Here is a 14,069-nt window from a genome sequence, read left to right as displayed (position 1 = left end):
AGTGTCTATAGGTGGAAATGGATTGTGGCGTGATTTACCCCCTCCCCCATGAGGGTTAACCGTGGGTACAGTACTGCTTATTTACAGTAAATGTACCATCCCACTTCAGAATCTGGATGGGTTCGGATGTTTTTGGGTTCATAAATAGAATGTCAGAACTACAGTAAAGCAGAGCATGAGCTGTGAAGGAACATTAGGAATGAATGTGTGTGCGGAAACTATGGTGAATGCTGACAGGCGGAGTTGTAGGAGGGAATGCAAAGGAACTGTATCTATTAAGTCACAATGATATGCTGAGCAACAATCCCTGTGGCATAGTTCCCAACATTTGTATCTCTAATACTAATATTAATCTGTATAGGAAGACCATAGAACATCTCAGAAATGCCCACTATGGGCGGTACAATTGCCTAAATGATTGCCCACTTCTTTGGTGTATATATGACTAACCTGTTACATTGCCCAGCCCTTTGAGGTGCACTTGCACTAGCTGTTGCATGGCTCTAGGGTACAATCGTACGTACAGAATCGTCTGCATATTTTCTGCAGCTGATTTTGCTACCCATTAATTTAACTTAATGAGTGGCAAAATCAGCTGCAGAAAATATGCAGCAGATTCTGTACGTGTGAACATACACCAAGGGTAGGGTTACACGTGCCGTATTTTTCTGTGTATTTTGCTGTTTATTTGCTGCTGCCTATTTTCTTACCCACCGAAGTCAATAAGCAGCAAAATCAGCTGCAAAAAATATGCAGCAATATACGCTACCTGTGACCCTACTCTAAGGGTGCATTTGTATATACTGTTGCACTGTCCTCCATCTTGCGGCACATTTGCATACGCTGTGTCAGCCAGCATCCTTAAAGGGGTATTCCAGCGCTAAGACATCTTATCCCCTATCCAAAGGATAGGGGATAACATGCCTGATCGCGGGGGTCCCGCCGCTGGGGACCCCCGTGATCTTGCACGCAACACCTCGCATGTTCGCTCCGGGTCTGATTACTGGCGATCATGGGGCCGGAGCATTGTGACGACACGGCTCTGCCCCTGTGTGACGTCAAAGGCTCCGCCCCCTCAATGCAAGCTTATGGGAGGGGGCGTGACAGCTGTCACGCCCCCTCCCATAGGCTTGCATTGAGGGGGCGGAGTGTGACATCACATGGGGGCGGAGCCGTGCCGTCACAGTGCTCCGGCCCTGTGATCACCAGTAATTGAAAAGGCCTCTGAATAATGAAAGAAGCGATCTGATTGGTTGCTATGGGCAACTCAGCAACTTCTCCTCTGGACAGGTTTTGATAAATCTCCCCCCTTGTATTTCCTCGTACACTGTTTGTATGCTTTGGAATTCACAGTGTGAGTTTTCTATCGTCTTTAATAAAAATATTTTTTCATTTTCTCAAGGCTCCGGGAGAAACTACTAGTCATTTAAATAAAGTTTGGAAAAAGGTTTGTACATTGATGTAGTGTCGGTGCCCCTGAGGTCGTGTGATTTGTTTTTTACCTTTCGTCCCTTAGTTCCTGTCTATATTGTCTGTAATTGCAGTTTATTGACCATAATATATAATGAGGTTATAATCTTACAAGAGTCTCACCTTTTACGTAAACCGCGGCGGTCAGGGTGTTGAGACCCCCACCAATCATTGATACGAATGGAAAGCCAAGCAGAAATGAAGGGTCACAGTACCCAGCAGACGACCTCAGCCCCTATGTTTTAGCCCCTCAGTCTCTGGACCTCAACCCAAAACACTTATGACAGGTCACTATTAGTGTTGTGCGGCATAAGCCATATTCGAATTCGCGAATATTCGCGAATATATGAACGCATATTCGTAATATTCTCTTATTATTTTTGCATATGCGTAAATTCGCGTATGCGAAAATTAACATATGCGAAAATTAGCTTATACAAAAATTAGCGTAAGCGAAAATTCGCATATGCGAAAATTCGCACGCCAGTCTCACACAGTAGTATTAGAGCCTTCTTTACACCACACAAGCTGGAAGCAGAGAGGGATGATCACTGTCACTGTGATGTGTACTGTGAAAAAAAAAAGAATATTCGTAATTACGAATATATAGTGCTATATTCGCGAATATTCACAAATAAAATTTGCATTGCGAATATTCGCGAGCAACACTACTAACCAATCTATAGACATTCTTAAACACCAAACAAATACTACAGAGCAGCAAAAAGTACCTCCCCAGAAGCACCAGACACTGCAATGCATCGCAATATACCCCCCCCCCCAAAAAAAAAACAAAAAAAAAAAACTAAGTGCAGCTTAAAATATATCTTCACTCACCACCGGATTCAGCAACGGGAGCTCCTAAATGGAATCAGCCTTCCGACCAGGACATAGGAACATCTTAGTGCGCTCAGAGGCGATAACCGGTCATTTCGCGCATGTGCACTTCATCCGGACGGATGAAGCGCACATGTGCGAAATGACCGGTTATCGCCTCTGAGCGCACTAAGCCGCTCCTATGTCCTGGTCGGAAGGCTGATTCCATTTAGGAGCTCCCGTTGCCGAATCCGTTGGTGAGTGCGGATATATATTTTCTTCTTTCTTACTCCTGATATTGCTACCTATATTTTCATTTATCCTAGCACCTCCACCCGGCCCCTCTAATTGTGGGCTCGATTGTATGCATACCTCGCTGTTTATCTACCTATCGCTTGAATCCAGCATTTGGTGCCGTCCTTGCCATTCCTTTTCACACTTATATAAAATATATCTTCAGAAGCGCCAAATACCACAGTGAAGCATAAAATGCCTCCACAAAAGCACCAAATACCACAGTGCAGCATAAAATTCCTCCCACGAATTGCCAAATACCAAAGTGCAGCTCAAAATGCCTCTCCAGAAGCACCACATATCACAATGCAGCACAAAATACCTCCCCAGAAGCACCACATATCACCATGCAGTACAAAATACCTCCCCAGAAGCGCCAAATACCACAGTGCAGCACTGAATACCCCAAGAAGCGCCGAATACCGCAGTGCAGTGCAAAATGCTTCTCCAGAAGCACTAAATATTCCATTAGAGCACAAAATACCTCCCCAGTAGTACCACATATCACAATGCAGTACAATATATATCCACAAAAGTGGCAAATAGCACAGTACAGCACTATATATATATCTACATAATCACCAAATGTCCCCGTGCAGCACAAAGAAGCTGCCAGAAACAATAATTATCACAGTTCATTGCAGAATACCTCCCCAAAAGCACCAAATACCACAGTGCCGTTTTGAAAGTTCTATACTTTCCAAGAAATGCCAAATATCGCATTGCAGCACAAACTTCTTCTCTAGAAGGGCCGAATACCTGAGTGCAGCAATAAATACCTCCCCGGAAGAGCCAAATACCACAGTGCAGCAAAAATTACTTCCCCAGAAGGGCCGAATATCACAGTGCAGCACCAAGAACCTCCACAGAAGCACCAAATATCACAGTGCAGCATAGAATAGTGCAATGCCTCCCAGTTTGGGAAGGGCTACTGTAGACAATAGAAGATGAGGCAAATGACAAGAAATATATAACTGCAGGATCAGGCTACACACGAGGTTTATTTGTTGTCTGTTACCATGGAGACACATGCGTCTGTATAGGAGTTGTATACACAATCTGTTTTGAAAGTTTATATATATATATATATATATATATATCATTTTTACACTGATACCAAAACAATAGTTTCAAAAGTATATAAACAAGTGTACATAAATTTATGAGTTAGTTAAAATCTAAATTCTGATACCTGTTTGTCCCTCTAGCAGGGTATTAAGACAATACATTAATTGTATTGGATATAATCAGATTTCCACCGCGCTCAGATCCCAAATCTGTCGTAGTTACCTGGGGCACTATACAATTATTTATTTTTTTCGTGCTCATTAAATCTTCTTATGCTCCATCAGCTTTATTCTCCTAGAGCCCCCAAGGCCTGTTTAAATCAGCTCTAACTCGCTCCTTTGTATTGTATCATCTGTGGAATGGTTTTATGTATGAGAGGCAGACTGCTACCATGTTTCACAATCCGCTTTGGTCTACAGAGAGAGGGTCTATAATTCCTCATAGGACCTTAAAGTGGTACTCCCATTGAAAACTTTTTTTTTTTTTTTAAATCAACTGGTGGCAGAAAGTTAAACAGATTTGTAAATCACTTCTATTAAAAAATCTTAATCCTTCCGGTACTTTTTAGGGGCTGTATAGTAAAGAAAAATCCAAAAAAGAAATGCATTTCCTCTGATGTCATGACCACAGTGCTCTCTGCTGACCTCTGCTGTCCATTTCAGGAACTGTCCAAAGCAGTAGAAAATCCCCATAGCAAACATATGCTGCTCTGGACAGTTCCTAAAATGGACAGCAGAGGTCGGCAGGGAGCACTGTGGTCAGGACATCAGAGGAAATGCATTTCTTTTTTGGATTTCTCTTTAGTATACAGCCCCTAAAAAGTACTGGAAGGATTAAGATTTTTTGATAGAAGTGATTTACAAATTTGTTTAACTTTCTGGCACCAGTTGATTTAAAAAAAAAAAAAAAAAAAAGTTTTCCACGGGAGTACCCTTTTAAGGCCAGCAGCTGTCCATCTCTTTAGGACCTTAAAGGGGCACTCCACTGCCCCAGAATTTGAAACATTTAGTTCTGAAAGCTGGGAGTCGTGAGGTCACGGCCACGCCCTCTCAATGCAAGTCTATGGGAGGGGGCGTACGCCCCCTCCCATAGAATTGCATTGAGGGGGCGTGGGGAGACTTCACAAGGGGGCATGGCCATGATGTCACAACCCCACTGCCTACACCCCTTTAAGGGGAGACCCTGAGGGTGGAAAATGAACACATATAGAAAATCCTCCTATACATGTGGTCACCCGATGCTTAGCATGACTCCAGGCGACACGCAACACGTTGTAATGTGGCGAAACCCTACAAGGTTACCATGTACTTAAGATTTAATGAATGCTAAGTGATGTATTACACAGTGGAATGGTGATGACTACAACAAAGCGGGTCATTAAACTGCAATTATATGAACACCAATGACTGTCAGATCTGTTATTGAGGTTTTATGTTGTCCTGTTTGCAGTGTAGTGTCCACCTTATCCCACTATAGTTTCCTGTAGAACCAAAGAAAAACCTTATGGATGTAGCAGAGCTGAATTTCTCATTTAAAGGAGTTCCCTGCCCTATTTCTTATGGGTGCTCTGATGATAGGCTGAAAAAAAGTGAGCTGTAATATGTAAAGGAACCTGGCAGCAAGTGATCAGTTTTCCTACAGCACCTCCACAGGGGAACTTAAAGGGGTACTCCCCTGAATTTTTTTTATTTAAATCAATTGGTGCCAGAAAGTTAAACAGATTTGTAGAATTACTTCTATTAAAAAAAATCTTAATCCTTCCAGTAGTTATCAGCTGCTGTTATGATCCACAGGAAGTTCTTTCCTTTTTGAATTTCCTTTCTGCCTGACCACAGTGCTCTCTGCTGACACCCGTGTCCATTTTAGGAACTGTCCAGAACAGGATAGGTTTTCTATGGGGATTTGCTTCTACTCTGGACAGTTCCTAAAATGAACAGAGGTGTCAGCAGAGAGCACTGTGGTAAGGCAGAAAGAAAATTCAAAAAGAAAAGAACTTCCTGTGGATCATAACAGCCAATGTTTACAGGTCTAATTTACAAGTCTGTTTATCTTTCTGGAACCAATTGATTTAAAAAAAAAAGTTTTCCAGTGGAGTACCCCTTTAAGTATTGCAATCTGCTCATTACACTCAATGGGCTGTATGTGTGATGTAAAGCAGTGGTCTCGGTCCTCAAGGCCCACCAACATTCTTCTATCTATTGGGATAGAACAGGGGACAATTCAAATTCTTGAATGTTGGTGGGGTCTCCGGAATGATTGATGTAAAGCAAGACAGGTCCTCCAGACTAGAGCTCTGTACCGGACTTTTTATAAAAAAAATCCCACTCCAGCCCATTGGATTTCTGACCTTTACTAACCGCTCCCACAAGGTGTGCTTCCACTCCCATCCACTCCCGCCATATGTGTGTCCAATCCCACCCACTCCCGAAAAACATTTTGACACAAGTTTTAGAAAAAGTACCCCCCGTGCCATTTCACTACCCTCTTGTGCCATTTTATCACACCTTGTGCCATTTCGTTACCCTCTTGTGCCATTTCATCAACCCCTGTGCCATATTATCATCCCCCCTGTGCCATATTATCATCCCCCCTGTGGCATTTCAGAGGCTTGCAGGACTGTGCATTCTGTATGCTCGGTGACTGCCCGCTCCCACCCAAGAACCTCATTACGGTCGGAGCCCGCAAAGTTATTATTGGGTTCTGCGGGATCCCGGTGCAGGGCGCCACTCGAGACTGAGAGATGCTCTTTATAGCTGCTCTTAGTTTTGTGTACAAGAAGTTCCTGAATAGAGAACCCCCTCTACACCATTCAGAAGGTGGAATTTCACATTGATTTCGATGAGGTATCTGCAAGCATTCTGAACCAAAATTTACATAAATTCTACCCCAAAAATGCACCCTGTTGTCTTTAATGGGAATGCATTCTGGGTATTTTCTGGATTTTAAATTCAATTTAATGAGTGCAATGTTACCTGTCACTTATTTATGCGTTTTCATGTAGATTTTGTCTAGCTACTTTGTTGGGTAAATTGTATGGGGCTAATCACGGTCCAAACTTGGCTAAAAATCAGCAGCATGGGCTTTAGGAAAGAGTTTTAGTTTACTAATGATGTATAAATATATATCTCAGTGGTTTCCAATCTATGGCCCTTCAGATGGGGCAAAACTACAACTCCGAGCATGCCTGGACAGCCAATGGCTGTCCAGGCATGTTCGGAGTTGTAGATTTGCAACATCTAAAGGGTCATAGTTTGGAAACCACTGATATAACTCAAAACAAGTGACAAAATCAGCTTTGCTACATCTCTTCTTGTTGACGGTATTAACCCCCCTATCTATCCGTTCCTTACGTTCTTCTTTCACAATACTTTTTTTGTATGTCTACATTGTGTACTTTGAGATATATTATGGTTCAAGAATTGCAGCTGTTGTGTGGCTGTGTGTTGGAAAGTGACCGGAGTATCCGGCGTTACATAATGTAGGACATGTTCATACCAATACCCAAGGGCAGTGAGGGGCCCACTAATACTACTAACCAAATGCTAGGGCCATAGCCTGGGGTAAAAAAAAACCTCTGTACACAACCATAACTTTTAATGTGTTACTAATAAAATCTGTAATTCCCGACAAAAAAGTGTGTTTAAAATTGATACCGGAGTGGATCAAGATGTCTGAATGAAACAAATTTTGGAGTTATCACTTCCTTGACAAAAATGCACGGCCCTGCAGTTGCCGCAGTAATGCTTGACCTCTTCGATTATCACTTAAAATATCATTCTATTGACAGCCTCTACACGTTTCTCCATTACAACGGCGTTCTCAAGAGGCAATAGTGGCAATGGCTGCTCCAAAATGGCGATGGAGGAATTTATAACCATTTGCTGTGACATCATATTTAGTTGCCCATCTTCAGAGTCCAATAGTATTACCTGTAACCAACGTTCCAATCAGGTTCTAATGCCACCAAATATCACCTGTGTCTATTCCAGAATGCTCCAATCGCATTCCGCTGTTGTGCCTGCGTCAATGCTGATCCTCCGGTCATCTCTCTATGTCATCTTCTTCCGCCGTTCCGGAGTGCTATGTCATATATCGGCGTCGTGCATGTCTGATATAGCGCAAGGGAAACTTCTACTCCTCTGGCTCATACTCGCTATTGTGCTCAGGCTCCGACACTTAGATGAAATCCAGCATTACGGAGGCAATGCGCATGACACAGGACTAAGTAACAATTACATATCACTAACCTACTACCATATCTCTATCTCTCTCTCTCTCTCTCTCTCTCTCTATATATATATATATATATGTATATATACATATATATATATACATACATGTAGGTAAGGTATAATAACCCTAATTTGACAATTAAAACAGCATATATTCATGCATATTAGGCACAAAGGGATTGAAAAACAATCACATATTTATAAAATGGTAATGGAGTAATACAATATCTGAATAAAGTGTGCAGCCAATACAAATTCTTGTCGTACAATTCGGACATCTCCGACTTTACAGACAACCTATTACAGTACAAAAATGCAGAACACAACTAAAGATGAGACATTATGTCACAAGGGGCATAACAAGTATACAGGTTGATGTCACCATTTATTGATGTATATGTCTCCTAGCAGCCATAATTCAAATCAATATTCCCCTTCCTGGGTCCTATCTTATGTTGACATAAGTCCATAAACTTCAGTTCTTGTGGTCTCCCATTATGGGCTACATGGATATGCCTCACCAAAGGGGTATCGGTCCTTGTCCTGATGTTGCTCAGATGTTGTGACATCCATTGGCGGAATTCCTGTGTGGTTTTCCCCACGTATAATTTGGGGCAAGAGCACTGAACAACATAGATCACATTACATGATCCACAATTAATGAACTGTATGATCTGATATACCCGGTGATCAACGGATATGTGCCCACTGTATTACTGCTTAACCAAGTGCCTCCCCTCCGTTCAGTTTGTAGGTGACTATGCACCAAATGGTCTTTGAGACTAGGTCCCTTCCGGAATGTGACACTAGGTGCCGGACCAATTACTGCTAATAAGTCTGAGTCTCGTGACAACAGGTGCCAATGACGTCTTAAAGGGGTTATCCAGGAAAAAACTTTTTTTTAGATATCAACTATAGCAACCAGAAAGTTAAACAGATTTGTAAATTACTTCTATTAAAAAAATCTTAATCCTTCCAGTACTTATGAGCTGCTGAAGTTGAATTGTTCTTTTCTGTCTAAGTGCTCTCTGATGACTTCTTCTAAGTGTCTCTGGAGCTGTCCAGAGCAGAAGCAAATTCCCATAGGAACTGCACAGAGCAGAATAGGTTTGCTATGGGAATTTGCTTTCTGGAGCCAGTTGATGTAAAAAAAAAATTTTTTTTCCTGGAATACCCCTTTAATATGGACCTGATCTCTCTGGCCATCATATGTTCCTATACATCCACCTGTTTGGATGTAATTACTTCTCTTGACCCTGTCAATAACCACCACACGTTTTGCCACCACATGGGTAGGACCCATGAACACTCAGATGGGCATGGCCGGGCCACAAATTACATCATCACAAATGAACACTATACCAACACAATCTTTTTTAGGTACACTCCTTCCGTTGTTTTCACTCACCTGAATGTTCATGGGTCTTACCCGTGTGGTGGCAAAACATGTGATGGTTATTGACAGGCTCAAGAGAAGTAAGTACATCCAAACAGGGGGATGTATAGGAACATATAATGGACAGACAGATCAGGTGATGTCCATATTAAGGCGTCATTGACACGAGACTGAAACTTATTACCAGTAGCTGGTGCGGCACCTAGTGTAACATTCCGGAAGGGACCTACTCTCAAACACCATTTGGTGCAGAGTCACCTACAAACTGAATGGAGGGGAGGCACTTGGTTAAGCAGTAATACAGTGGGCACATATCCGTGTGGCCACTGTAGTTTCTGCCAATATGTCAGTAAAACGAAGGAAATCAGAAACCCTGTTGATCACCGGGTAGATCAGATCAGACAGTTCATTAATTGTGGATCACGTAATGTGATCTATGTTGTTCAGTGCTCTTGCCCCAAATTATACATGGGGGGAAACTACACAGGAATTCCGCCAACGGATTTCACAACATCTGAGCAACATCAGGACAAGGACCGATACCCATTTGGTGAGGCATATCCATGTAGCCCATAATGGGAGACCACAAGAACTGAAGTTTATGGACTTATGTCAACATAAGTTAGGACCCAGGAAGGGGAATATGGGTACTCGCCTCTTACAAGAGGAAGCCAAATGGATTTGGCGCTTACACAGTCAAGCACCATTGGGTATCAATGAAGGCTTCTCCTTTTCAGCTTTCCTGTAAATATCTATGTATATTTTCTTTATAAATAATTTAGATGTTAGTACTTATCCCGGTATGATTTACGAGCAATTATTACTGCTAGGTGCCGTATACATCAATAAATGGTGAAATCAACCTGTATACTGTTACGCCGAGCGCTCCGGGTCCCCGCTCCTCCCCGGAGCGCTCACAGCGTTTACCTTGTCGCAGCACCCCAGTCAGACCAGCTGACCGGGAGCGCTGCGCTAGTGTCTCTGGCGGGGATGCGACCCGCGATGTGGGACACGCCCGCTCGCGGTTCGCGTCCCAGCCTTCTTCCCCGACCTGTTCCCCGTTTGTCCAGTCCCGGTGCGAGCGGCCCCGCTCCCTAGGGCGCGCGCGCCGGCTCTCTGCGATTTATAGGGCCAGTGCGCCGCTGATTGGCGCCTGGCCCAATCAGTACTTTCACCTGTGCCCTAGCCTATATTACCTCACTTCCCCTTCCCAGCATCGCCAGATCTTGTTGCCATTGTGCCAGTGAAAGCGTTTCCTTGCATGTCCCAAGCCAGTGTTCCAGACCTCCTGCCGTTGCCCCTGACTACGATCCTTGCTGCCTGCTCTGACCTTCTGCTACGTCTGACCTTGCTCTTGCCTAATCCCTTGTACCGCGCCTATCTCGGGTGGAACGACCTGGGGGTTACCTGCCGCAGCAAGTCCATCCCGCTTTGCGGCGGGCTCTGGTGAATACCAGTAACCCCTTAGACTCCGTTCCCCTGGTACGGCCCACGTCATCACCCCAATGACACAGAGGATTTACCACCAGTATCCTCACAGTACCCGGATCCTGACATATACTTGTTATGCGCCTTTTGACATAATGTCTCATTTTTAATTGTGTTCTGCATTTTTGTACTGTAATAGGTTGTCTAAAGTCGGAGATGCTCGAATTGTATGACAAGAATTTGTATTGGCTGCACACTTTATTCAGATACTGTATTGCTCCATTACCATTTTATAAATATGTGGGACAGTTAGTTGCGTGTGCATTTAGGCTACTTATCTTATATTATGAACAGTATTCAGTTTCAATAGTGCTTGATGTATTAATAACTGGAATTATGTGGGTTAGTCTACACTCTCAGGAGTTTCCCACATTGAGACTGTTGAGCCCAGTAAGTAGGTTCATATTGAGTATAAATATATTTTATTTGACTTTCTAATAATGGAGCTGTTGGTTGTTTTTCAAATCCTTTGTGCCTAATATGCATGAATATACGCAGTCTTAAAGGGGTACTCCGGTGGAAAACAATTTCTTTTTTATATACGCAAGTAGGTAAGGTATGATTATATAGTAATCTGATTCGACAATTAAAGGGGTACTCAGGTGGAAAACTATTTTTTTAAATCAACTGGTGCCAGAAAGTTAAACAGATTTGTAAATGACTTCTATTAAAAAAAATCTTTACCCTTCCAGTATTTTTTAGCAGCTGTATACAACAGAGGAAGTTCTTTTCTTTTTGAATTTCTTTTTTGTCTGACCACAGTGCTCTCTGCTGACACCTGATTCCGGGAACAGGAACTATCCAAAGCAGGAGAAAATCCCCGTAGCAAACCTATGCTGCTCTGGACAGTTCCTGATACGGACAGAGGTGTCAGCAGAGAGCACTGTGGACAAGACAAAAAAGAATTCAAAAAGAAAAGAACTTCTTGTGGAGCATACAGCTGCTAAAAAGTAGTGGAAGGGTAAAGATTTTTTAATAGATAGAAGCAATTTACAAATCTGTTTAACTTTCTGGCACCAGTTGATTTAAAAAAAATAGTTTTCCACCTGAGTACCCCTTTAATTGTCGAATCTGATTACTACATAATCATACCTTACCTACTTGTGTGTATATATATATATATATATATATATATATATATATATATGGTAGTAGGTTAGTGATATGTAATTGTTACTTAATCCTGTGTCATGCACATTGCCTCCGTAATGCTGGATTTCATCTAAGTGTCGGCGCCTGTGCACAATAGTGAGTATGGGCCGGAGGAGTAGAAGTTTCCCTTCCGCTATAACAGACATGCGTGGCGTCGATATATGAGAGAGTGCTCCGGAGAGGTGCAAAAGGATGACATAGAGAGATGACGGAGGATCAGCATTGACACAGGCACGATAGCGGAATACTATTGGAGCTTTCTGGAATAGACACAGGTGGTATTTGGTGGTATAAGAACCTGATAGGAACATTTTGTTACAGGTAATACTATTGGACTCTGCAGATGGGCAACTAAATGTGATGTCACAAGGGATGGTTATAAATACCTCCACCGCCATTTTGGAGCAGCCATTGCCCCTATTGCCTCTTGAGAACGCCGTTGTAACAGCGAAACATGTAGAGGCTGGCAATAGAGTGATATTTTAAAAGATAACCAAAGCGGTCAAGCATTATTGCGGCAACTGCAGGGCCGTGCATTTTTAGTGATAAATACGTTTAATTCAGACATTTTGATCCACTTCGGTATCAGTTTTAAGCACACTTATTTGTTGGAAATTATAGATTTTATTAGTAACACATTTTAGGGGTTTTACGTTTTAGGGGTTGTGTACAGAGTTTAGTAATAATGTAGAACATATCGTAAACCAGTGGATATACAGCAAGTAACACAGTCTATACCATGGCCCAGCTAGTCTTATAGGTAATGAAGAGATAGGTCAGCTTAAGTTAACCCTTTGCTATTGGGCGTAAAGTACTGTATGGTTGAAGGACTCTCTTGTTTAGAATTGCATGTAAGTGGGCTATTGGCATTAAAATGGGCCGGGAGAAGCACGCAGCTGAGCGCTTCATTCCTTAAAGGGGTTATCCAGGAATAGAAAAAAACTGAGCAAATTTCATTCAAAAACAGCTGCGCGTCTGTCTCCAGGTTGAGTGGTATTATAACTTGGCTCCATTCACTTCAATGAAACTGAGCTGCGGAACCACACCCAACCTGGGTAAAGACGAGGAGCGTTTTTTGAAAGAAATTAGCTCTGTTTTTTGTATTCCTGGACCATGACTCTCCAGGTCCTCTAATAATCTGATCACAGGGTGTGCAATCAGCAACAAGCTCTGTAAGAACCTGGCAGAAAGTTTTTCTGCAATGCCTCCTCAGGGCAAATGAAGTATTACACCAATTTTTATTTAAATAATGGATCATCTATAACCGTGGTCTTCGAACTATCGACTTCCAACTGTTGCAAAGCTACGGCTCCAAGCATGCCCGGACACCCATTGGCTGTCCGGGCATGCAGGGAGTTGTAGCTTTGCAGCAGATGGAGGTCCGCAGACCTAGGATCTATATAATGCAGAGACCCTCTTTGTAGCTGCTCCTAACTCTGATTGCTATAATAGATGCCTACTTTTGAGAATGGATATAAGGAGAGAGGGATCTTAATGCATACGTCTCTAGTGTGAGATGGGAGAGGCCACATTCCTTCTGGTGCCATGACGGTAACCCTTGGATAACCCTCCTCTTCTTGGATTCTCATATTGATTTTTATTCACTATGTATGATCTGAGCAAAAACGTTCACAGGAAAAAGGATTGAACTCATTCTGCAGAAAGGTTCCTCACGGAAGACAGATGCCGGCAGTGACATAAAGCAGGCAGGCTACTTGTTACGATATGTCGTATTTAACCAGCAATGAACTGATCCCCCTCTCTTCTTTTCTGGGTTTTATAATAGATGTTACCTCATCCAGGGGCAGATCCAGAGTCTAATCTCGGGAGGAGCACTATCAGGCTATATTTTCACGTGGGAATGTCCACACGGAAAACCTCAGCACTTGGAATAGTGGCAGGGAGGGCCCTCGGGCAAATTTTTTTCTTTCTCTGAGCTCAACAGCTCCTTATGTTATCCTGGACAGCTCCGGCTCTATTGTCCACCCTGGTACTTGTGTAGAATTGTAAACCTGATGACTCCCTCTCCCCTGATGAGGTTCTGAACCTGCGGCAGCCAATCCAAGCCAGAGACTGCAGTGGGTTAAAAACTTCATCATTGGAGCAGGGAGAGCACATGATCAAAGTAAGTAAAAACAGAGGCCGGGGTGGAC

At 42.8% G+C, this 14,069-nt stretch overlaps 1 protein-coding gene across 8 annotated transcripts in view; it reads left to right on the top strand.

Moving 5' to 3' along the window:
- The window catches only part of GRIK1 (glutamate ionotropic receptor kainate type subunit 1), a 512,490-nt gene that overhangs the window by 397,189 nt on the left and 101,232 nt on the right, over window positions 1–14,069 (top strand). For 6 of the 8 annotated variants that reach the window (XR_008889112.1, XR_008889113.1, XM_056559535.1 and 3 more), the window contains exon 9: window positions 1,403–1,447. The exons of the other annotated variants lie outside the window; for them this stretch is intronic. Coding sequence is in view for 4 of the 6 variants with exons in the window: in XM_056559535.1 (XP_056415510.1) it covers window positions 1,403–1,447 (45 nt within the window). In the remaining 2 variants the exon portion in view is untranslated. The remainder of the gene's footprint in view (window positions 1–1,402; window positions 1,448–14,069) is intronic. 8 annotated transcript variants of the gene reach the window in all.

This window comes from Hyla sarda, chromosome 2 (assembly GCF_029499605.1).
Source record: "Hyla sarda isolate aHylSar1 chromosome 2, aHylSar1.hap1, whole genome shotgun sequence".
NCBI classification, from domain to species: domain Eukaryota; kingdom Metazoa; phylum Chordata; class Amphibia; order Anura; family Hylidae; genus Hyla; species Hyla sarda.
Note: the sequence above shows the minus strand (reverse complement) of the source record. Positions and strands in the feature narration are given on the sequence as shown.